The following is a 26,025-nucleotide window of genomic DNA, read 5'->3' as shown; positions in this document are numbered from 1 at the left end:
TGGATGCCTGCCAGAGGCTGTGTGTGCACTCTCAGATGGGCAAAGGGTGTATTTCCAGTGGGCGTGGGGCCTGATGGATGTGGGGTCCTGAGGTTACGCACCAAGGTTTGGCTCCTCGGAGGTTTCCATAGAAGTGTGCTGCAGGATGCAGCTAGGATACATCTGGAACCATTTCTCCCTCCATAAAAGCTGTTTGTGAGGATGTACTCACCCAAAGGCCAGATGTGAAACCTACGGCCAGTAACAGAGAACAAGATGACGACTAACAAGCGTACAACATTTCAGGGTCCAAGAAGCATGATGACCATGGCTTTATATGACATAAACTCCTCCACAACCCCCTGAGAGACAAGTGTCACTGTCACATGTGTGGAGAAGACAAGTGACCAGAGTAAGAGGTGGAACCAGGTCTCTAACTTAGCTTCTGCCACCAGAAATTCCATGTCTATGCCATGACCACATCTTAGGAAACCTTCCCTCTAAATGTTAATAATGGCAAATGCAAAATGGGAATTACCATCGAATTAAGCGTTTATTGGTAGAGGAATAAGTTGTTTTAACTTCATTCTATACTAAATAGCATAAACATTGAAATTATAATTGCCATGATGATTATCTACTGAATGCAAAGAAAGAAATGACACTGGAACAAAAGCATACAAGAGTTTACAGGCGAAGAGGCTGAAGATGCCTCCCAAGGGAAAAGCCTATCTGTTTGTGCAGGTTTGGACAATCAATCCAGTCTCTGTAAATAATTAACCTACCTAGTGTTTGGCCTGGCAATTTTGCAATAGTTTGAGGCACTCTAATGTTTGTACTACATACCTAAATGTCCAAGGGCAAACAGGCAAAGTCTACAAAGTTCTGTGTTTTGCTAGGGTTATGGGAAAGCAGGTGGCATTTGTTGTTACCTATCTGTGGACAAACATGGCAGTATACTCCATGTGGGCAACCCTTTCTTGTGACACGCATGCACAAGGATCCGCAGACTTGCCCGGGCTGCCCCAAGGCCCAGGAATGCATATTCTAGCCCTAAAATTACTGGTATGCTCATTGGGCATTGCTAGGGGGTGTCACTGGATGGAGAACGACATGGCAGGGTCAAATACTGCATTTAATAACATTTCAAAGAACACCAAAGCCAAGAAAAAGCCATGTCAACCCAGATGAGAGAAAATGTCTCTCCCAGAAGTGTCCCTCAACTGGAAGAGTCATAGCCAAGGCCCAACTCTGCTGTCTGAGAATGAGGAACCAACCAGGCACCCTAGTAAATAACCTGGAAACCCCAGATCTCATGGGCCTGGGCTGTTCCAGTTTTTCTAGCTCATCCCAAGTCCATTCTTCTCAAGCTCTGAGTAGGTTTTTGCAACAAAAAGATCTGAACCCAGAGAGGCCAGCTGATGGCTGGGTCAACATATCCTCCCAGACCAGCCAGCTGGATCACCCTGGATAGCCAGCCAGAGCCAAACTAAGACCAAGTTCAGCAACACAGCCCATCATAAAGAGGCTCTTTTCCTATTACCTGGTGTGGCTTTAGCAAACTGCAGCTGGCCAGATCTCCCTTCCAGGGCAGGTATGTGCTGTATCTGCAGTCCATTCCCCACCAGTTCTGTCCCAGGGAGGCCAGTCCAAGGACTCTACCAACAGGGTCCTGGGCCTCCTACTTCCGGCCAGGTTTGGCCAATGGGGAGCAGGAGCAGGGGCCAGTAGCGAGGGAGGAGAGCATTCCCAGTTCCTCTTTGCATGGTTGCTGCGGACTGGCTGCGTCTCCCGGCTGAAGGTGGTGAATTCTATCAGGCAGCCCTCTCTGTTCCCTGGTTCTAGGGCCCGTTCCCACTTTGGCTGCCCCAAGTGCCACACCAGCCTGGAGATGCCCTGTGCCTGCCCCTGTCTTTCAAATAGTCCAAGCATCATAAGGGCTCCTGAACTCACCCCCTTAGAGTGTGCCCTCCGCTCTCAGCCCAGGCTGTGATACATGCACAGCCCCCTGGAGACCCACTCTACCTCCACTACTGCACCCTCACTTGATGGCCAACAGTGGCCAGACTCCACACGACCACTTCCGAGGTGCCCTCCTGCCAGCCCCTGACCATGCAACTTGCTTTCCTCAGGGCCCCTGTGGATCACAGGGCTCCCACCTGCCTCCTGGGCTGTGTGTCACACTCCATTGTCAGACCACCTTTGGAGACAGGGATCGGGTCCTATCGCCCTCCCTTTGCAGCTCCACTGCCCACAGGGGGCCTGGAGGGAGCACTGGCCCCTGTGATTGGACTCTGACTCCTCTCAGTTTTTGCTGAAGAATTCCCTCTTTCTGCCATGTTCCTCGTCCCTTTCCCCTCAACCCCATCCCTCATCCTTCCATAACCGAATCTGAAGCATCGCACAAGGCCCAGAGAAACACAGTATGCCTGGCTTTGCTTCCTCTCAAACCCACTGTGGCCGCCGTCAGGCCTTCCGGCGTGAGGACTCACTTCCTGCCACAGCCTGCATTCCTCTGGTGATAAGTCAGACTCAGATGTTGATATGGTTTGGGTATCTGTCCCTGCCAAATCTCATGCTGAAATGTAATCCTAGTGTTGGAGATGGGGTCTGGTGGAAGGTGTGTGGGTCAAGCAGGTGGATCCCTCATGGCTTGATGCTATCCTTTCTCGCGATAGTCAGAGTTCTCGCAAGATCCAGTTGTTTTAAAGTGTGTGGCACCTTCCCCCCACCCCCTTGCTCCTGCTCTCGCCATGTGACATGTATGTTCATGCTTTGCCTTCTGCTATGAGTAAAAGCTCCCTGAGCCCTTCCCAGAAGCCAAGCAGATGCTGGTGCCTGTTGGTACAGCCTGTAGAACTGTGAGCCAATTAAACCTCTTTTCTTTATAAATAACCCAGTCTCCGATATTCCTTTATAGCAGTGCAAGAACAGCTTAATGCAGATGTATTTATGCCCCCACCAGGGTCCCCTCCCACTCCACAGCAGGAATTAGGGCCTGTTCTGCCCAGACAGCCCTGCTGACAGTGAGCGCACCACACAGCAGCACTTCCCCGGGAGAGGCCAAAGGGCGAGGGTTCTCAGCAACCCCTGCCCACTCCAGAACCTGGAATTCAGGTATGCAGTGAAGACAGCGCCAGATCATGAGTCCCTCGGGAATCTGGGTCTTCCCCACCTACAAGGCTAGCTCAGAGCTCCATCTAGTAGGACACAGGAATGTCTTCTGCCCAGAACAGGCACTAACTTAATACACAGGCTGAAAAATAAATGAAATGGGAAAATCTACAGACAGCGGGCAGACTGGTAGTTGCCTAGGGTTTGGGGGTTGAGGAGAAATGGGGAGTGTTAACTGATGGGGATGGGTTTCTCTTGAGGGAGATAAAAATATTCTAATATTGATTATAGTAATCGTTACAGGACTGTGAGTATACTGAAAACCACTGTTCACTAAACAAGTGAATTGTGTTATGTGAAATATATCTCAATAAAGCTATTATACAGTGAAGGAAAAAATAAGCCATGTTTTTCACCAAGCATTTGTAAGCACATGTATATAGATACACATATAGACAGTGTGTGTGTGTCATGTATGTATATGTTCTTTCTTTTGCTTACTCAAATCAACAACATAATTTCCATCACTTTAAATATGCATCCTGCCCTGTCATGCTGACATAAACCCACTGAGCTGCTTCTGTCTTTTCCAGATGAATAAAACTAGAGGAAACAATTGTGTTCATTTTTTTCATGAGTGATAACTTGCCTCCAGATACTCCTCACACCTACCCTTCACCCTATTCTAACCCTCCCTCCCAGAAAGAGATCCCCCCAAAAATGGCTCATCACAGAGTAACAGGCTGCCAGACAAAGGGCTGCTCAGCCTCACCGAGCACCTACTTTGCACAAGGCCCGTGGCCAACGACATCAGGAATAGAATTTCAGTTATTTCTTGCACACCTGGATTAGGGTTCTCACCCCATTTTACTGCTGAAGCAGAAAGACAGATTGACCTATCACTGGTTAAAGTCATGCAGACCCTACATGGAGTTGCTGGAATTCAGGACGAGGACCACCTGATGCCAGGCCCAACCTTTGTTACCCCTGCTACTGCTGACCAGGGTTTCGGTCACTTAACTGCATGGCTTGATGCCCAGTCAGCCTCAGGAACAAAGACAAAAAATTGACAGGCTTCCCAACTCCAGCAGCAAGCCTGGTCCTGCTTCCACAGTGAGCTCTCAGCTGGTCCTGGCCACGCTTCCTCCTGGCCACCCTCTGGGCTGTGCCTGTCTGGTGTCTGTGCCCCAACTCTGGGCTGCACCTGCCTTTAGTCCTGACTGCAGAGTAGGACTAGGGTGAAAATGCTCTTGTCCTGCCTGGCCCCAGACACAGCTCTCTCCACAGGTTCAGAGCCTACCCAAAGATCACACAGATGGCAGCTGGATCCCAGCTCAGCCACCTTCTGGCTGCCTGACTCTGGCATGTTACTTTAGTGGCCCCTGCGTTCTTGTCTGTAATCCCAGCTCCTAGGCAGTGCTGTTCTGAAGACTGAATGAGATCAAATAGCTCCAACAGCGAAGAGCTATTCTTAAGGTGTCAAAATAAGAAGACTATCTCTTGCTAAAGCTAATATTCATCAGCCTTCATTCCCGGTTTTCAGGGGAGGAAACCTAGGAGGAGCAATTTTCCCAGGGTGAAACAGTTTGCAAATTCCACAAATGGGATTTGAACCCAGGTAGCCTGGTCCTAAATGTTTGACTGCCTCACCTCCCGGAGGGCTGTGGAGTATGGAGTTGGTGTGAAGATGCTCACACCAGCACCCACACGCTGCCTTGGCCCCTGGCCATGGGGTGGACACAGGTACACCCCTGCTGTGGCTCCGCAGCAGGAACTCAAGGTGAATATCTGGCAGTCATTGCCAGGATCACATCCAAACAGAAAGCCACCTACAGACTTCAGGAAAGCATGTCTCCTCTCCAGCCTGGTACCCAGATGTTTGGGGCCTGAAGCCAGTTCACATGTTTGCTACTCCATGGAGTCTCCCAAAGAGTGGTGCTTATGCCTCTTGCATCAGAATTTCCCAGGGTACATGTAAAAATATAGACGTCCAGCCCCCACCTGCTGACCTACTCAATTTGGAGTAGGTGGTGAGAGTTTTGGCATTTTCTTGTATTTCCCAATGACCCCAATGAGACCTGCTGCCACTGCCCAGCCCTGCAGAGGCTGAGCCCCTCTGCACCACCACTGCACATGCTGTTCAGTGAAGGGGGACTCACTGCCTCGTGAAAGAGCCACACTCTGACCATCAGGCAGGTCTCCATAACATGCACCCCACAACCTTCTGAACTGTCCTCTCACGAGGCATGGCTCCCACTCCCTGCACCCCCCAGCATAGGTCTCCTCCATCCCCGGACAGTGCCTGGCTTGCATGCTGCTGAGGAGGGCCCTCCGAGGGCCATACGGCGTGTGGGTGTCTGTGGCAGCCCCCGTCAGATGCTTGCTGAAGCCTTCTTCCTCCTCTAAATTCCCCAGCCCCAGAAAGCAGAAAGGGCTCGTCTTGCCTGTGCGGCCCAGAGGTAGTCCAGCCTCAGCCTGATGTCCACCTGCCTGGCATGCAGGGCCAGCGCACAGGAGAAGAGCAGGATGGCCACAATTGGCTCGTAGCTGCGCCCGGAGACGGCACCACCCCTGGGGGAAGATGAGGAAGAAAAGCCAAGTCAGTGCCGAGCTTCCAGGGCAAGACTCTGCCACCAAACCCAAGAACTGTTCAGAGTGACCCTCAGGTGGTGACACCCAAAAACAGCTTGCTGGGATTGACCTTGGCCAAGAGTCACTTATCATAGGGAAATCTGAGTCCTTGCTAGAACTTGGGTTGAAGAGAAGCAGCCACCAAACTAAAAATTGTGTATACAATTCAACTTGACTAGTTCTGGACTCAGAAGCCTGTAGTGCATATCTGTATACCTGTATACACAGATTCAGTAGCACCGCTGCTTAGGCCTTTTTCTTGAGGAGCCACACACTTACCCAGTCCTGGTGTATCCGCTGAGCTCCAGAACGAGGATGTAGGACGTGGTGAGCCCGGAGAGCAGGATCATTTTTGGCAAGGAGGACACCCGGAAAAATATGGCTAGCGGGAGGGTGCCCACCAGGCAGCAGAGCAGGGCATGGTGTGTAGACTCGCAGGGCAGGGTGGGCAGGGCTGTGCGCTGGCCCCCAGACGAAAGGACCACCAGGGAACTGTTGGGCTTGGAGCTCCAGGCCCAAGGCAGGCAGCCCACCTGGGAAGGGAGGGGTCACAGGGGCTTAGCAAAGGGCAGGTGAAGACCTGCAGACCCTAAGCATGCTCAGGTGTCCCTCTTCAAGCAGGTCTCCCAAGGTTTTGCTCTGACCCACCCCCAGTGCTATCACACCAAGCCACAGACCTCATGGCAACTCACAGCACTTCAAGGCTCCCCACTGGCTGCCAGAGCAGGCAAGAGGCTCCAGGGAGGACCAGGTGGGATCAGCCCTGCCTGCTCTCCAGCCCAGCGGCTCCAACATGTTACTCCTGCCCCCAGCTCCAACCTGTTACTCCTGCCCCAGCTCCATCCTGTTCCTCCTGCCCCCGGCTCTGTCCTGGTAATCATGCACCCAGCTCTGTCCTGTTCCTCCTGCCCCCAACTCTGTCCTGTTAATCGTGCCCCCAGCTCCGTCCTGTTCCTCCTGCCCCCAGCTCTGTCCTTCCTGTTTCTCCTGCCTCCAGCTCCATCTTGTTACTCCTGCCCCACTTCTATCCTGTTACTCCCACTACAAACTCCATCCTGTTACTCCCACCCATTTCCATCCTTTCACTCCAACCCCCAGCTCCATCCTGTTCCTCCTGGCCCAGCTTCATCCTGTTACTGCTGCCCAGCTCCATCCTGTTCCTCCTGCCCTGTCTGTCCTGTTTTTCCACCCCTGCTTCTGTCCTCTGCACCGTATGAAGAAGCCAGGCTCCTTTCACCAGGGAGAATTTGCATTTTCCTCTGCTAAGTAAAGTCTCTTGTTCCCTGGCTTCTTGGGGCCCCATGCCTGTTCCTGACGTCTCTGATGACCTCCCTGTCTCTGCAGCCCTGGGTCCTGGCTTCTGGGCTGGTCCTCCATGCCATGCCCTCTCCCGCCCCAGCGCATGCCACAAGCTGGAGATGCTCACCACACAACCTTGGGCTACTGAGTAGATTAAGACCACTATGAAAATACACAGGACAGTGCGAATCTGAATCGTCAGGCACCCTGGAAAACACTGAATAAGAAATGTTAATTTAGAAAATACCCTCTGATTACCAAGGTGATTCACGTGCACAGTTAATACTTCCTATAGTGGAATGTGCAGATGACCTGCAAGCTGCTAGGTCCACATCCGTTTTTCACCCTCCTCACATGTCTCTTGGCTTTTTTCATTTGTTTATTCTCCCAGGTGAAAAGCTCGCCAAAGTTAAAAAAAGAAACCTGAAGTCTTTAAATTACAAAGAATAATACTTCCCTTCCTTCCACTTGCATTGTAACTTTGATTGGCACTGAAGTTAACTGGATAGATTAACTTGGTATTTTCATTATATTGAATTCTTCCATTTCAGAAATGGTACAAATTTCGATTCGTGTCTTCTTTGATATGCTCTAAATAAATTTTATTATTTTGTTCACGTAGGTTTTATAGAGTTGTTATTAGAAATTTTATTTTAAATCTATGTATTATACAGACATTTTGAAATCTTCAAAAAGTGATTTCATGGATAAAAGTAAGAAGTCCTTTTTACACTTAACACTTCTGAAAGCATAAATATAAACTAAAATTAATACGCAGGGACCTTACAGAAAACAACTCACCCTGCTAGAGTCCCCGACTAGTCGGGGTGCCCTTCGCTGGCTACACGGTTATTCCTTTAACCCCCACATGAGGTCAGATCATTACTAACTCTGCTCTACAGTTGAGAAAAAGGTGGCACAAATCCACCCAGTCCAGCATAACTTCTTCTATGGACAAGGACAGGGCAGTGTGTCCCAGCTTACCCAGCTGGTGGGTTATGGATCTAGGATCCAGTTCTAGGTTTCCCAAGTCCCAAGATACCATTGGGTATTTCACCAACCCAGTGGTCTCTGATGATCTCAGAAGAACCGCTGCTCTGCAGCGGTGTGAGGCTCAAACACTTTACTGACCGTGAATCACTGCACTTCCCTCCCAGTCCCAACCTGGCCTCTGGGCAAGACGCAGGTGCAAGTCCTTGATCCCCACTGCAGCCTCCCATCATCTGCTTCCCCCGCTTCCACCTGGCGTGAGCTCGGTGTGCTAAGGGAGGCCACCAGAGCCACTGGCAGGCCCCCATGCGGGAGCCATACCACAGGCCTGGGAACAGGATTTTAGAGCAAGATCCTGCCATCTTTTGCAGGTAACTATTCTCCTTTTGAGAAAGCCTCTTGGCCTGCCGCTGGGCCTGAGTAGAGCCTGAACCCCTACCTGTGGGCCAAGTTACCGCATGACCTGAGCTGCCCATCATGAACTGGGCGTTACCTGACCCACCAAGCCATAAAGCTGGGTGTGAACAGCAGCCCTCCATCATCAAATGAAAGTGCTAATATATATGATCAGCTCCGAGCAGACCCTTAAGGCACAAGTAAGTGACACGACAAAATGGCCCCAGTGACCATAGTCCCCAGTCCTGCTACCCTGCCTTCTCTCTCCCAGCCTGTACCTATGGCCTCATGGGGAGCTCCCTCTGATTAGGTGACAGAGTAAGAGAAGCTCAGGCCTTGTGGGCAGCTGCAGCACTTCAGCCCAAATGACACAGCCCTGAGGGACAATGGTGAAGGGAAATCCTCCCATTGGGCAGAACTTTGGGCAGTTCCCCTGGGTGGGTACTTTGTTTCCAAGGAGAAATGGTGAGATGTAGTCATATACTGATTCATAAGCTGTGGACAACAGTTTGGCTGGATGTTCAGGGAGTTGGGAAAGACATGGTTGGAAAATTAATGACAAGGGGGTCTGGGGGAAAAGTATGTAGATAAACCTCTCCAAGTGGGTGAAAAATGTTAAGATACTGTGTCCCATATGAATGTTCACCAAAGGGTGACCTAAGCAGCAGAGAATTCAAATCCAGTGGATAGGACAACCCCTACTGTGGACACCAGTCATTCTATTTCCTCGGCCACTCCTGTCATCCCAATGGGCTCATGAACAAAGTGGCCACTGTGGCACTTCGGGAGATGATGTCAACTGAGGATGAGAGGGAGAAAAAGCAGACACCATTTCCTGACCGTCTGCACTCACAGGGGCTAGAATGAAGCCCTCGGGCTGTCTCTGATGGTGCTACACTCCCCTCTGTGTGGTGAGGCTCCCTTCCCCCTACCTTAAGGATCTCTGCCAAGGTTTTCTCTTTTCTTCAAAGCCACCTAGTTTAACTCGAGTATCATAACTGGTGAAAATCTTCCTTCCACCACCTACCACCTTCCACACCTTGGCTTGGGGACCTATGATGGGATGCGGCCTCTACCCTAGCCAGCCTGGGTGGGCCCAACACCCTCCTGAGCCTGTCCCATCTGCCTCTCTTAGAGCCCTAGGACGGCGAGAAGGAGGATGGGGAAAACAGGGCTGAAATGCAGGTCTGTGAGCACCAGGCCAGGGTGGGAGAAGCAGAAGCAGCTTATCCGAGGCACACCCAGTCACCTTGTGGACCACATCGTGCCCACATCCCCAGGGTCCAGCCAAGGGCCTCTGAATGTGCCTGACGCCTTGACCTCAGCCTGCCCCACCTGCAGCACCCCGGGGTCCAGCCAGTGCACACCTCCTGGGCTTCCTCCTCTCCTCTGCCCGCTCCTGATGTTCTCCAGGCCTAGCCATGCAAACCTCAGCCTGCAACCCTGACAGAAAAAGTCCACATCCTGCCCCAGACATTCCTTTTCAACCCTCAGCAGGACCCTCGGGTCAGCTCTGCCGCCCTCTGCAGATGGTCAAGACGGACAGGATTAGGCACCTCCCCACCCTGATTCCCGGGATGAGCTACACCCACTGCCCCACCCCCATGCAGCTTCTCTGTCTCATCTGACTTCAGAACACTCCAACTGAGCGTGTGCTGTGCCAGGCTCTGCTCCACAGACTTTGTGCAAATGAGCTCACTGAATCCTCATGTCAAGCCAGTGAGGTGGGGGCCATCATCACCGCCATTTCACAGAGGGCAACCCTGAGGCCCAGACAACTGGAGCCCAAGCCTGGAGTTGGCATACCCCCGAGGGATGGGGATGGGGAAACCAGATAGGGGTGAAGGTCCCAAGGGGCCATGGAACTGCCACACTGCCCTGGGCACCCTGGCTCTGGACACTGTCAATGTCGGGGAGGGAAACATTTCTACCCGGCCTTCTCAGGGATGTGTTCTGGAACTAACTCCGTCTGCATGACCCACCGCATCCACTCAGGCCACAATGGCCTTCTGCTGGGTGGCCCTGACCTATCCCCTGCTGGCTTCCTGCAAACCTCCCTCACCTCCATTCCCACAGCCATTTGCCCAGGCCTCTTCCCTGGCCCAGGGTCAGCAGGGATGCTCAGAGCCCGGTGCAGAGCCTGCGAACAGGAGCCTAAATACTTGTGATGCAATCAAACCCTGACCCAGTACACACTGGCTGTGAGCTGAATCCCCTCTCCTGTCCTAGCTGAGAAGTCTGCGCACTCAGTCTCCACTCTGCTTCTTCCACATCAGCCGCAAGCACCACTGATGGCACTCCCAGGAAAGCTGGACCCCCACTGCTTTTCGAACCTAGCACCTCCAAACCACATACTTAGGAAAAAACGCTCTATGCTTGCTCACAGAAGAGGGTGAGAAGGGAGAGTGAATATTCAGAAGGAAAGGAGCTAGTGGCATCCAGGGCAGAGTCCGCCAAGAGAACAAAACACTGGAATACAGAAGAAGCTTCATGGGATAACTGCAGGCTAGCCTCCTTTAATGTCAGCACCTGGAATTATTCTGGCCAAAGTTCCCAGCCATGAGGGCAGCTCCCTTATTAACAAAAGGGGGGTAATTCTGGGCAGATGACTTAGCGCCCCAATCCCACAGATCATGCGTTTTTTAGAACCGAGAGTTTTCTTAATTTGAATATTATTTTTATGGACAGATTGGGTGCAGATTTTGCTTCCTGGTTTCATGAGCACATCCCTTAGCCTGCCTGAGCCCACTTTCCTCACATGTGGGAAAGGGGCTGACCCGTCTCACCACCTGGCTTGGGAGGCTCTCGTGGAGTCACAGAAAGCAGTGTACATCCACTCGCAAGAATCAGTATTCCTGGGCCAGGACCTCTGGGCAGAGCTTTCCAGGCTGGCACATTCCTTGGCTTCTGCTTTGTCATCGCTCTTCTTGCCCAATGGCTTTTCACATTTCTGCATGTCTAATGCTATTTGTACACCATTGGGTGGGCACACTGGTTCCCACCACTGAGAACTAAGGAATAGGCTTTAAAAACTATCATCCTTCTGTCCTGCTTTCACTTGAAATTATATGAAAAACAGCAGTTTTACTTGAAGTGGTAAATTTTAAAATTTGTCAAACCAAATGTCACTCAATCTATACAAGTCAAAGAAATAGGAATGAAGTTTTAATAGTTAGCATTTTTTTAATTTAAAAACTCAAGATATTACCTATGAATAATGACAAAGTTAAATGAATGAAACTAGATTTAATCTTTTCAAAAAGTTGCTGTTTTCAATAATTATGCAAATATAACACTGGGTCTGCCAGAAGTGACATCCTGGGGTCGGCTGAGGGAAACGAGTCGTTTAGAAATGAAGGTGGAGAACGTGATGAAGGAATGCAGGACTAGGAACTATACAGTCCTCCCAAGTGAGCCACAGATAGTACAAGGCCGCAAAGCTCACGCCTTTCCTGCAAAAGCCCACAGAGCAAAGCAGATGAGGCATCAGGGCCCAGATAGCACAATGTACCTGGAAAATGTCACCCCTCTCCAAAGTCTGTGACATAAACACAGAATAAACATCCCTCTTCTGTCCTGCTGCTAGACTCTCCATTCCAAGAGAACAGGATCAGTACCTTGTGCTCATTTGTTTAATCAATATCAATCGCCAGTCTATTGTGCCCACCAGGTACACTCCCAAAGGAGTGCATGTGCCCAGTGCAGAACTGGGTCTTCATGAGCACCTGCTATATGAGCAGACTCTTTCTTCCTGTCTAGGCAGGGGAGGGAACAGAACTGCCTCCCCCATCCCACCCCATCCCACCCAGAGGGCAGGCAGAGGCCACCCTCATACCTGGACCAGGTGATATGCAGGTACAGGACACAGGCCACCCACATACCTGAACAAGGTGATATGCAGGTATAGGACACAGGCCACCCTCATACCTGGACCAGGTGATATGCAGGTGCAGGATACAGGCCAGTCACATACATGAACCAGGTGATATGCAGGTACAGGACACAGGCCACCCACATACCTGGACCCGGGTGATGTGCAGGTACAGGACACAGGCCACCAGGAAGCAGATGCAGAATACTAGCAGGAGCAGGACGACCACACTCCTGGGGGACAGAAAACATGAGAGTCACTGATAGGTGGGGATTAGGAGAGGCGGACCCAAGAGATGGCTGAGAATTGGCCCCTCCCTCCACATCCCCTGTGCTCTCAGGAGGAAGCAGCATCGTTAACCTGGATGCCTGCCACTCAGGTCTTTGGGAACTGACATGGCTGGTTCTATTTTTTAGGGCAGGGCATCTGGGGTTCCTGAGTAAGAAGGGGGCCCCTCCTGAGTCTACCTCCCACTTCTCCTACCCCCACCGCAGAGATCTAGCTTAGGCTGAGAATCACAGAACTTTTCTGGAAGCCGTTTTCCTCATGATGGAAAGACAAGAGTTTCCCAGACTTTGCTGAGCTATTCTCTAGCTGGGCTTTGTCTGGGAAGGACATTTTTAGAAAACGCTTAAATCCCAAATAGGCCCATGAGGCAGGCTGCTGTGTTCAGTGTCTGTGGGCTGGGCAGGATGCAGAACACCCAGGGCTGAACTCCCTCCTCCTCCGCAGGTGTGGGGTGGCCTCCATGTGCTTTCAAACTCCGAGGAGGTAGTATTCCCGTAGGTAGGTTTTATTAAGAAATGAGTACACTTGAAAGTAAAGTGGCAAGTGCAGACTCAGTGGTGTCTTTCTTGCAAAAAAAATAAAATAAAATATAAGCTGCCAAACTCACATTTACTTATATGATGTTTAAATGTTATTTAAACTATTGTTTTTCTTCCTTTTAAGAGGGATTTTAAGTTTTTGAAAATGACATGGATTTAGAAGCCAATGAGCTCATTAAGTGCAGTTTCTTCTCAAAAGTTATTGTTATTATTATTATTATTATTTTTAGAGACAAAGTCTCACTATGTCATCCAGGCTGGAGTGTAGTGGCGAGATCATAGCTCACTGCAGCTTAGACTCCTGAGCTCAAGGGATCCTCCTGCCTCAGCTTCCTGAGTAGCTGGGACTACAAGCAAGTGCTGCCATGCCTGGCTAATTTTTTTTTTTTTTTTTTTTTTTTTTTTTTTTTTTTTTTTTTTTTTTTGTAGATAGAGTGTTGCTATATTGCTCAGGCTGGTCTTGAACTACTGGCCTCAAATAATCCTCCTGCTTCAGCCTCCCAAAGTGCTGGGGTTACAGGTATGAGCCACTACACCCAGCCAAAAGCTATTATTACAGCAATGGTGCATGTTGCATGGATGAAAAAGCATGAAAATATATTGTCTTAGAATTAAGTAAATTCAAAATTTAAAATGGAAAGTGACCAGTCCCATGCCATATACCATCAAGGCTTGTTACACTACTGACTTGAGAAAATGAGGAAATGATGGCTGGCTAATGTCAGCCATGTTGGACACATTGGGACAATAACTGTGGGAGACGAAGCTTGAGCATACAACAGAAACACAACCACGAACCCCAGAAACACAACCACGAACCCCAGAAACCGGGACTTCTTGGTGAGTTCCTCACCTCGTTGATAGAAATACTCACTGTGGGAATATTAGAAGGTAGACAAGGCCAAATAAGGCAGCCAGGATGAGGGTGAGGACAACGGCGCTGGTGAAATATTCGTCCTGAAGCTGGTGGTACTGTGTAAGAGAGAAGTCAATCCATCAGGGCTGAGGGCTTCCTCCAGCCAGGCAGCGCCTTCGCAAGCAGCACCAGGGAAGCCGAAAACCAGAGTTGCTTACCTTTTGCTCCCGTTCGACATGTTTGTACTTCAGGGTAAAGAAGTTCAGGTCTGCCATCTCCAGCTCTGTCTGGCGGGCTTCTAAGAGGCGGCTGATGTACCTGTTGACGCGAGTGCCCGGGGTGGTGTAGACAACGTTGGTAGAAAAAGATGAGCGGTTTCTGAGTTTTTCCGAGGCTGTTCTTAATGCCCTCCGCTGGAGCCATCATGGAAATAAAGGAATATCATCAAATTCTCCACTTATTGAAGAAAAGCACCTGTACTCTCCCTCCAGCCAGATCCGCTGCAGGGTGGGGTCGGGTTTGGGAATCTGACATTTAATAATCATGACTCTGCCCTGCTGGTGGTGAGATGGCAGGTGAGTCATCTCAGCAGCCAGTGTTGGGGTTCCCACACCTGTAATGGCGGTTTTATGGCCCCTGAGTGATGGCATGGCAGCAAGGATTAGGTGATTAAACACGTGTGCAGTGGGGAGAACAGCATCCCAGTAAGAGCAGGTTCCTAAACTCATAAAACCCCAACACATGCAGAAAGAGATTCCCCAGAGTTACAAGAGCAGGAGTCCAACCCCCTCCTTCTAAGAGAGAGAAACGGTGGCAAACGGAGTGGCTTCACCAGTCTCTCACTCTGGCCAGGGCTGATGGGAACAGAGAGTGAGCCTCTCCTCCACAGCTTCCATATGTCACATGAGGGATACGAGACAGCACCCATTTGCCAAAAGGAAAATAGAGTCTAATTTAAAACCACTTGCCATGAACTCACTATCAGTGCTTCATAAACAGAACCTCTGGTACTTAATATACTTGAGAAGAAAATAAGAATATTAAAAGAGGCTAGCCATGCGGTTCCAGAAAAGATGAAATGAACACACTTGTTTTTATTCCTACTGAGTGGTAAAAGCACTGACAATACATGTAAAATAAGCACACAGACTGTGAAAGGTGGAAAGAAGAGGGTGATCGCAGGGACCTTGCAACTCAAAGGAAAACAGTGTCGGGTGGGTGGTGTCCCTTGAGGTTTCTTTCTGCCTTATTTATCCCAGACTAGAAACAAGAGAAACCAGCAGCCAAAAAATGCCACTGGATACAGATCAACTTTTTTAAAGCCCCTACAAAAAAGCCTGTTGTTTCTAGCCAAAGAAAAAAAAAGGGGCAACCTAGCAAAACAAAACTTTTAGACAATAACCACCCTATTGTAGCCAAAGACCATAAAAAAAAAAATCTGTGGCTCCAGCTCCACCCAGGCCAGCAAAGACCATGTGGGGAGCCTCGACTTTGATCTTTATTAGGCTGTGAGGAGGCACACCCAAGGCCCCACTGACATAGTGTAAGAAAACCCTGAACAGGGAGTGGAGATGCTCATCTCCACTGAGTGGTAATGAGCTCCCACTTGCATTGTCAGTGGACGCTGAACAAGGATGTAGAATGTCCATATTCTACTCAACAGTAACAAGGTGCCAGGCATCACCTTGGTGCCAAATGCCAGGCTGTCATGGAGGATGAGTGGGAAACCCGGAATTCCACCCACACTGCCCCAATGCTGTAAAGTCTGAAGAGACTTGCTAAAACAAAAAATTTCAGTAGGATCCAGAGTATCACAACATAATACCCAAATGTCTAGGACATAAAAAAAAAGAAACCACTCATAATATCAAGCCTTAAAAAATGTCAACTTGAGAAAGATAATCAACAGATACTAACTTCAAGATGATAGAGTTGTTAAAATTATCTGACAAGAATTTTAAAGCAGTCATTATAAAAATGCTTCAATGAGTAATTATGAACACACCTGAAACAAATTATAGCAAGTCTCAGAAAAAAGGAAAGTATAAGAAAGAACAGATAAAAATTACAGACCTGAAAAATACAATAATCAAAATTTAAAACCTAATGGATGAGCTCAACTGCAGACTGAAGTGCACACAGTAAAGAATTCCTGACCTAGAAGACAGAGTCACAGAAATTATCCAATCTGAACAAGGAAAAGAAAACAGACTTAAAAAAAAAAAAAAAAAACAGAGCCTTTGGAACTGTGGAACTAAAATGGAAGATTTAACATTCATTCATGTCATCAGAGTCCCGAAAGGAAGAAAAAGGGTGTAAGACTGGACAAATATTAGAAGAAATAATAGCAGAAAATGTCCCAAGTTTGGCAAAAGATATAAACCTACAGATTGAAGTAAGTTAGCAAACCTCAAACAGGGCAAACTCAAAGAAACAGATGCCAACACACATCACAATCAAACTTCCAAGAACAAAAGACAAAGGAAAATTCTTGAAAGCAGCATGAGAAAACTAATATCTGATTTTTGGGGGGAGGAAAAAAAGTAACTAGAATGATAGTATCATTTCTTCAGAAACCATGGAAGCCAGAAAAAACTGGGAAAACATTCATCAAGTGCTCAAGAACTGTCAACCCAGAATTCAACATCTAGCAAAATTATACTTCAGAAATGAAAAAAAATTATAATATTTTTAGATAAAGGAAAGTTGAGAGTTTATAATCAACCTAAAGAAGAGCAAAAAGAAATTCTTGAAACAAAAAAGAAAATAGTAAAAGAAGGAATGTTGGAACATCACGAAGACAAATAACAGAAAGGATAAAAATTGTGGCTAAATGCAATATACTTTCCTTCTTCTCTTGAATTTTCTACATGTTTTCCGGTTGAACCAAAGATTATAAATTTGTCTGATATATATAGAGGAAATATTTATGACATTTATGTTATAAATGGGGAAGGATAAAGGGACTGAAAGAGAGGTAAAGTTTCTACACTAAACTTGTTAAAATGTTGACATCAGTAGGCTGTAATGTTATGTAAAAATAATACATATCTAGATAAACTACAAAAAATTGTATGCAACAAGATATACTATATATAAATCAAAATGGAATTCTAAAAATTGCTCACATAAACCACAGCAACATAGGAAAAAAAACAGACAAAAAGAGAAGGAACAAACAGAAAAACAAAAAATAAGTTAAATAGCAGACTTATCAATAACATATCAATAATTGCATTAAGTGTAGATATTCTAAATATACCAATTAAAAGAGGCTGTAATAAATGATTTAACAAATATCATCCAAATATATGCTGTTTAAAGAAACTTACTTCAAAATATAGCAATATATGTAGGTTGAAATTAATAGAATAGAAATTATACACCATGCAAACTTTAATCTAAAGAAAGTAGGAGTGGCTGTAGTGATAACAGAAAAAGTAGATATCAGAGCAAAAAAATTTACCAGGGATAGAGAGAGACATTACAAAATGATTAAAGAGTCAATGTAAAAAGAAGACATAGAAATCCTAAATGTGTATGCATAAAACAATAGAAATTTCAATCACACAAAGCCAAAACTGATAGAATTTAAGGAGAAAGAGCGGGGCGCTGTGGCTCACGCCTGTAATCCCAGCACTTTGGGAGGCCAAGGGGGGTGGATCACGAAGTCAGGAGTTCAAGACCAGCCTGGCCAAAATGCTGAAACCCCGTCTCCACTAAAAATACAAAAATTAGCAGGGCGTGGTGGCGGGCGCCTGTAATCCCAGCTACTCGAGAGGCTGAGGCAGAGAATTGCTCGAACCCAGGAGGCAGAGGTTGCAGTGAGCTGAGATCACGCCACTGCACTCCATCCTGGGCGATAGAGATTCCGTCTCAAAAAAAAAAAAAAAAAGAGAATTTAAGGAGAAATAAACAAATTCTCAATTATAGTTGGAGATGTCAACATCTCCCTTGAACAATCAGACATAAAATAAGCTAAGACATCATCAAACAAGATCTAATTGACATTTATAAAATACTCCATGCAACAATGGCAGAATACATTCTTTTCAGAGTACATTCTTTTCAGGTACCCAAGAGTATGTATTAAGAGACCTTGGCCATAAAACAAAACTCAACAAATTTAAAACAACTGAAATCATACACATTATGTACTCTCAAACCAAAACAGAATCAAACTAAAACTAGTAACAGTTAGATAACAGGAAAATTTTCAAGCATTTCTAAATTAGCCACAGGTCAAAGAGGAGTCTCAAGGAAAAAAAAAAAAAAAAAACCATATCCATATATATATGCTCATCTGAATGAACATATGCCAAAATCTATGGGATGCAGCTAAAGCAGTGCTGAAAGGTAATTAATAGTACTAAATACTTACATAAGAAAAAAGAAAAAGTCTCAAATCAATAATCTAATTGCCATGTTAACAAACTAGAAAAAGAAATGCAAAATAGACTCACAGCTAACAGAAGAAAGGAAATAATAAAGAGAAGAATTCAATAAAAAGAAAACAAAAAAAAATAGAGAAAATCAATGAAACCAAAAGTTGGTTCTTTGAAAATTATCAATGAAGTTGGCAAATCACTGCAAGCCTGAAAAATAAGAGTGAAAAGACACTAACAAATTCAGAAATAAAATGAAATTTTACTACATACTCTGCAGGCATCAAAAGGTTAATGAAGGAATATTATAAACAACTCTACACACATAAATTTGACAACTTAGATCAAATGAACTATTCTTTGAAACACAACTACCACAACTCATCCAACATAAAGGGTAAATTGAAAAATCCTATAATTTCTAAAGAAATTGACTTTATAATTTAAAATTCCTGAAAAAGTAAACTCCATGCCCAGATGGTTTCACTGACAAATTCTAGCAAATGTTTAAAGAATTAACACCAGTTTTAACCAATCTCTTCCAGAAAATAGAAGAGGAAGCAACACTTCCCAAGTCACTTTACAAAGTCAGTATTACCCTGATACCAACACCAGACGAAGATAGTACAAAACAGAAAACTACAGGCCAATATCCCTCATGGATGTAGATATTAAAAAAATCTAACAAAATATTAGCAAATAGAATTCAGTAATATATAATTAGAATTATATAGAATAAACAATTCTAGGGATGAAAGGCTGGTCAAATATTTGAACATCAATGTAACCCACCAGATGAACTGGTTAAAGAGGAAAGTCAATTGATACAGAAAAACCATTTGACAAAATTCAATACCCATTCATGATAAAAATTATCAGAAAACTAGGAATTGAGGGGGAACTTCTCCAACTTGATTACGAACATCTACAAAATGCCTATAGCTAACATCACACTTAATCGTGAAAGACTGAACACGTTCCTTCTATGCTCTGGATAAAATACAAGATGTTGGCTCTCACCACTTCCATGCAGCATAGTGCTAAAAACCCCAGCCAGTGCAATAAGGCAAGAAAAGGAAGTAAAAGGCATACAGATGGGAAAGAAAGAAAATTGTCTCTAGTTTCAGACGACATGATGATCTACATGGAAAATCTCAAGGAATATATATACATAAAAAAAATCCTAGAACAAATTAGTGAGTTCCACAAGGTGACAATATAAAAGATAAACGTAAAAAATAATGGTATTTCTTTATATTAGTGATGAAAAAAGGAAGACCAATATTAAAATGTAGTATCATTTATAATCACTGAGAAAAATAAAATACAAGATGTAAATCTAACAAAACACAGCGAGGTCTCGTATGCTGAACACCTCACAATGCTGATGTAAGGAATCAAAGAAAATCTAAATAAATGAAGAGGCATACCACGTTCATGCAAACAGAAAGGAAAAGGGACTAGAATAGCCCACTTTTCTTTAAAACAATAAAGTAAGAAGAATCACTCTACCTGATTTTAAGACTTATACAACTGCATTAATCAAGACAGTATGGTGTTGGCAGACAGACAGACAAATAGATAAATGGAACAGAATAGATAACCCAGAAATAGCCTCATATAAGTATGGCCAACTGACTTTTGACAAAAGTTCAAAAGCAATTCAATGGAGGAAGGATAGCTTATCAACAAATGGTGCTGGAGAAACCAGATATCCATAAGCAAAAATAAAATCTAAAAAATAACTGAAACTTACACCTTATTAAAAAATGAACTCAAAATGGATCATAAACTATCAAATGTAAAACTATAAGATTCTTAGAGTAAAATGTACGTCAAAATTTGGGGACTTGGGCTATGTAAAAGGTTTTTAGACATGACACCAAAAACATGAATCATAAAAGAGAAAAATCAACAAATTGCGTATCTTCAAAACTAAAAACATCTGTTCTGTGAAACAGAACAGAAGACCCTGTTGAGATGATGAAAAGACAAGCTATGGACTGGGAGGAAATAATTGCAAACCACACCTCTAACAAAAGAATCGTTTCTAGAATATACCATGAACTCTCAAAAATGAACAGCACAAAAAAATCAAATAATCCAATTAGAAAGCAGACAAAAGACATGAAGAGACAGTTCACCAAAGGGCAAGAGAACATACGGATAAAAAATGAGCACATGAAAAGATGTTCAACATCCTTAGCCATCAGTGAAATGCCAAAATAAAATCATAGTGAAGTATCACTACATACTTATTAGAACAGCTACATTTAAGAGAGAGAGAAAGAGAACACCAAATGCTGGTGAGGAGATGGAGATGAACTGGATCCTTCATACACTGGGGATGGGGATATAAAATAGACACTCTGGAAAACAGTTCGGCAGTTTATGAAAAAAATCTAAACATGACCCATCAATCACACATCTGGGCATCTATCCTAGATGAGTTAACATGGATGTGCGCACAAAATTTCGCACGACAATGTTTATGGCAGCTTTATTTGTAAAAGTTAAATACTGGAAACAGAAATGTCCTTCAACAAGCGAATGACTAAACAAACAGTGGTCTATCCATACCATGAAGGACTATTTAGCAATGAAAGGAAGGCACTATTAACACACACAACTTGGATGGATCCCAGGGGCATAATGCTGGATGAAGAAAAACCCAATTTCAGAGATCACATACTGTATGATACCATCTAGAGGGATGATTCCAGGTAAAAACTTCCATACTCAAGGGGAAACTCTGTCCTGAAGCTGGAGATAATGAGGAAACCATGCTCAGAGTCCTTGCCAGTGCAAATCTCTGCTGCGCCCAGCAGCTTTTCCATTGCCAATTCAGGCTACAACCCCAAACAAGCAGACCTTGACTTGAGTTCCCTGCCGGTCACTGGTTATCTACCTGAGGTTGGGCTTGTTCAGAAGACCAGTGGTCAGTGCCAACTGCTGCCTGGTCTGACAGTTCTGAGAGTTCACGTGAAGGGTTGATGGACACAGGTCCACCTTGAGGTCAGGGCTGATGGACACATGTCCAGCCTTAAGTCGGGGCAGACGAACATGGGTCCACCCTCCAGTTGGGGCAGATCCACACAAGTCTACCCTCAGGTCAGGGACTGAAGGACACAGGTTCACCCTTCAACCTCAAGTCAGGGACTGAGGGACACAGATCCTCCCTGTGGTCAGGGCTGATGGGCACAGGTCCACCCTCAGGTGAGAAAATGATGGACACAGGTCCACCCTGGATCAGGGAATGATGGACACAGGTCCACTCTCAGGTCAGGGAATGATGGACACGAGTTCTCCTTCAGGTCAGGGACTGAGGCATACAGATCCTCCCTGTGGTCAGGGCTGATGAACACAGGTCCATTTTCCGGTTGGTGCTAATGGACATGGATCCTCCCTCAAGTCAGGAGTAATAGACATTGGTCCACCCTCAGGTCAGCCATACCTTCAAACCCTGTCACCACCCAGCATCCTCTGCCTGTCAGCTCACCTGCTGTGTCCTGGGTTACTGACTGTCCTCCACAGTCATAAATCACAGTCCTGGGCTGTGACGGGCATCCACGAGAGTGGCCAACACATTGAGAGGAAGGTAGCTGTCCTTCAGTGAGCAGATGATACACACATCTCTGAAAATGTACCAGGAACAGCCCAAGGCCACAGGGATGGACAGGAAGGTGAAGCTCCTACAATGTCAAAAGAACCCTGGAGGATGCAGTGATATCACTGACCATATTAACAGTCAGAGGGGGAACCACCAGGCTAAGCATCTTAATACCTACTCAAGAGTATTTTCTAAAATTCAACATCGGCTTATTAAAAGAAAAAATTCAAAAGCTAACTCAAATGGATCACTTTCTTGAAATAATTAGCCATATACTATTACTTCTAACCCAAAGCATCACAATTAGTGGTAAAACCCTATTTATTAAAGCCAGAACAAAAAAGAATGCCCACCCTATTGCAATCATTTAACATAGAATGAAAAGGAGAAAGCAAAAATATCACCATTTAAAAAACATACTATTGTAGATCAAAAAAATGCAACAGAATTAAGTAAAACATTATTGCAATCAGTTTCAAAAAGTGTGGACCAAACAAGTTGAAATTTTATCTTCATTAAATTCAGATAGATATGGTAGAAGTTATATTTCAAAAAAATTTCTAGCCGTGTTTAAACAAAATGCCCAGGAGATGGGGTAGGAGAGCCCCTAGGTGGATCAGAAACAGAGAAGAAAATACGCACAACTCTCCACTCCAAATCAACAGAATATACATTCTTCTCAGCACCACACCACACCTATTCCAAAATTGACCACATAGTTGGAAGTAAAGCACTCCTCAGCAAATGTAAAAGAACTGAAATTATAACAAATTGTCTCTCAGACCACAGTGCAATCAAACTAGAACTCAGGATTAAGAAACTCACTTAAAACCACTCAACTACATGGAAACTGAACAACCTGCTCCTGAATGACTACTGGGTACATAATGAAATGAAGGCAGAAATAAAGATGTTCTTTGAAACCAACGAGAACAAAGATACAACATACCAGAATCTCTGGGACACATTTAAAGCAGTGTGTAGAGGGAAATTTATAGCACTAAATGTCCACAAGAGAAAGCAGGAAAGATCTAAAATTGACACCCTAACATCACAATTAAAAGAACTAGAGAAGCAAGAGCAAACACATTCAAAAGCTAGCGGAAGCCAAGAAATAACTAAGATCAGAGCAGAACTGAAAGAGATAGAGACACAAAAAACCCTTCAAAAATCAATGAATCCAGGAGCTGTTTTTTTGAAAAGATCAACAAAATTGATAGACCGCTAGCAAGACTAATAAAGAAGAGAGAAGAATCAAATAGATGCAATATAAAATGATAAAGAGGATATCACCACCGATCCCACAGAAATACAAACTACCATCACAGAATACTATAAACACTTCTAAGCAAATAAACTAGAAAATCTAGAAGAAATGGATAAATTCCTAGACACATACACCCTCCCAAGACTAAACCAGGAAGAAGTTGAATCTCTGAATAGACCACTAACAGGCTCTGAAATTGAGGCAATAATTAATAGCTTACCAACCAAAAAAAGTCCAGGACTAGATGGATTCACAACCGAATTCTACCAGAGGTACAAGGAGGAGCTGCTACCATTCCTACTGAAAGTATTCCAATCAATAGAAAAAGAAAGAATCCTCCCTAACTCATTTTATGAGGCCAGCATCATCCTGATACCAAAGCCTGGCAAAGACACAACAAAAAAAAGAGAATTTTAGACCAATATCCCTGATAAACGTTGAAGCAAAAATCCTCAATAAAATACTGGCAAACTGAATCCAGCAGCACATCAAAAAGCTTATCCACCATGATCAAGTGGGCTTCATCCCTGGGATGCAAGGCTGGTTCAACATACACAAATCAATAAACGTAATCCAGCATATAAACAGAACCAACGACAAAAACTGCATGATTATCTCAATAGATGCAGAAAAGGCCTTTGATAAAATTCAACAGCACTTCATGCTAAAAACTCTCAATAAATTAGGTATTGATGGGACGTATCTCAAAATAGTAAGAGCTATTTATGACAAACCCACAGCCAATATCATACTGAATGGGCAAAAACTGGAAGCATTCCCTTTGAAAACTGGCACAAGACAGGGATGCCCTCTCTCACTACTCCTATTCAACATAGTGTTGGAAGTTCTGGCCAGGGCAATCAGGCAGGAGAAGGAAATAAAGGGTATTCAATTAGGCAAAGAGGAAGTCAAATTGTCCCTGTTTGCAGATGACATGATTCTATATCTAGAAAACCCCATCATCTCAGCCCAAAATCTCCTTAAGCTGCTAAGCAACTTCAGCAAAGTCTCAGGTTACAAAATCAATGTGCAAAAATCACAAGCATTCTTATACACCAATAACAGACAAACAGAGCTAAATCATGAGTGAACTCCCATTCACAACTGCTTCAAAGAGAATAAAATACCTAGGAATCCAGCTTACAAGGGATGTGAAGGACCTCTTCAAGGAGAACTACAAATCACTGCTCAACGAAATAAAAGAGGATACAAACAAATGGAAGAACATTCCATGCTCACGGATAGGAAGAATTAATATCATGAAAATGGCCATACTGCCCAAGGTAATTTATAGATTCAATGCCATCCCCATCAAGCTACCAATGACTTTCTTCACAGAATTGGAAAAAAACTACTTTAAAGTTCATATGGAACCAAAAAAGAGCCCACATCGCCAAGTCAATCCTAAGCCAAAAGAACAAAGCTGGAGGCATCATGCCACCTGACTTCAAACTATACTACAAGGCTACAGTAACCAAAACAGCATGGTACTGGTACCAAAACAGAGTTACAGACCAATGGAACAGAACAGAGCCCTCAGAAATAATGCCACACATCTACAACTATCGGATCATTGACAAACCTGACAAAAACAAGAAATGGGGAAAGGATTCCCTATTTAACAAATGGTACTGGGAAAACTGGCTAGCCATATGTAGAAAGCTGCAACTGGACCCCTTCCTTACGCCTTATACAAAAATTAATTCAGGATGGATTAAAGACTTCAATGTTAGACCTAAAACCATAAAAACCCTAGAAGAAAACCTAGGCAATACCATTCAGGACATAGGCATGGGCAAGGACTTCATGTCTAAAACACCAAAAGCAATGGCAACAGAAGCCAAAATTGACAAATGGGATCTAATTAAACTAAAGAGCTTCTGCACAGCAAAAGAAACTACCAGTAGAGTGAACAGGCAACCTACAGAATGGGAGAAAATTTTTGCAATCTACTCATCTGACAAAGGGCTAATATCCAGAATCTACAAAGAACTCAAATAAATTTACAAGAAAAAATCAAACAACCCCAACAAAAAGTGGGCGAAGGATATGAACAGACACTTCTCAAAAGAAGACATTTATGCAGCCAAAAAACACATGAAAAAATGCTCATCATCACTGGCCATCAGAGAAATGCAAATCAAAACCACAATGAGATACCATCTCACACCACTTAGAATGGCGATCATTAAAAAGTCAGGAAACAACAGGTGCTGGAGAGGATGTGGAGAAACAGGAACACTTTTACACTGTTGGTGGGACTGTAAACTAGTTCAACCATTGTGGAAGACAGTGTGGCGATTCCTCAGGGATCTAGAACTAGAAATACCATTTGACCCAGCCATCCCATTACTGGGTATATACCCAAAGGAGTATAAATCATGCTGCTATAAAGACAAATGCACACATATGTTTATTGCGGCACTATTCACAATAGCAAAGACTTGGAACCAACCCAAATGTCCAACAATGACAGACTGTATTAAGAAAATGTGGTACATATACACCATGGAATACCATAAAAAATGATGAATTCATATCCTTTGTAGGGACATGGATGAAGCTGGAAACCATCATTCTGAGCAAACTATCGCAAGGACAAAAAACCAAACACCGCATGTTCTCACTTACAGGTGGGAATTGAATAATGAGAACACTTGGACACAGGAAGGGGAACATCACACCCCAGGGCCTGTTGTGGTGTGGGGGGAGGGGGGAGGGATAGCATTAGGAGATATACCTAATGTAAATGACGAGTTAATGGGTGCAGCACACCAACATGGCACATGTATACATATGT

The 26,025-nt window shown here is 44.8% G+C and overlaps 1 protein-coding gene across 5 annotated transcripts in view; it reads right to left on the bottom strand.

The window, feature by feature from the left end:
• ADCY1 (adenylate cyclase 1) overlaps window positions 1–26,025 on the bottom strand; it is a 142,283-nt gene that overhangs the window by 24,092 nt on the left and 92,166 nt on the right. For all 5 annotated transcript variants that reach the window (XR_001714512.3, XR_001714511.4, XR_001714513.3 and 2 more), the window contains exons 9-14: window positions 14,182–14,376; window positions 13,982–14,079; window positions 12,429–12,513; window positions 7,151–7,240; window positions 6,004–6,257; window positions 5,538–5,664 (exon numbers count right to left, since the gene is read on the bottom strand). Coding sequence is in view for 2 of the 5 variants with exons in the window: in XM_519081.8 (XP_519081.3) it covers window positions 5,538–5,664; window positions 6,004–6,257; window positions 7,151–7,240; window positions 12,429–12,513; window positions 13,982–14,079; window positions 14,182–14,376 (849 nt within the window). In the remaining 3 variants the exon portion in view is untranslated. The remainder of the gene's footprint in view (window positions 1–5,537; window positions 5,665–6,003; window positions 6,258–7,150; window positions 7,241–12,428; window positions 12,514–13,981; window positions 14,080–14,181; window positions 14,377–26,025) is intronic.

This window comes from Pan troglodytes, chromosome 6, assembly GCF_028858775.2.
Source record: "Pan troglodytes isolate AG18354 chromosome 6, NHGRI_mPanTro3-v2.0_pri, whole genome shotgun sequence".
NCBI classification, from domain to species: domain Eukaryota; kingdom Metazoa; phylum Chordata; class Mammalia; order Primates; family Hominidae; genus Pan; species Pan troglodytes.
Note: the sequence above shows the minus strand (reverse complement) of the source record. Positions and strands in the feature narration are given on the sequence as shown.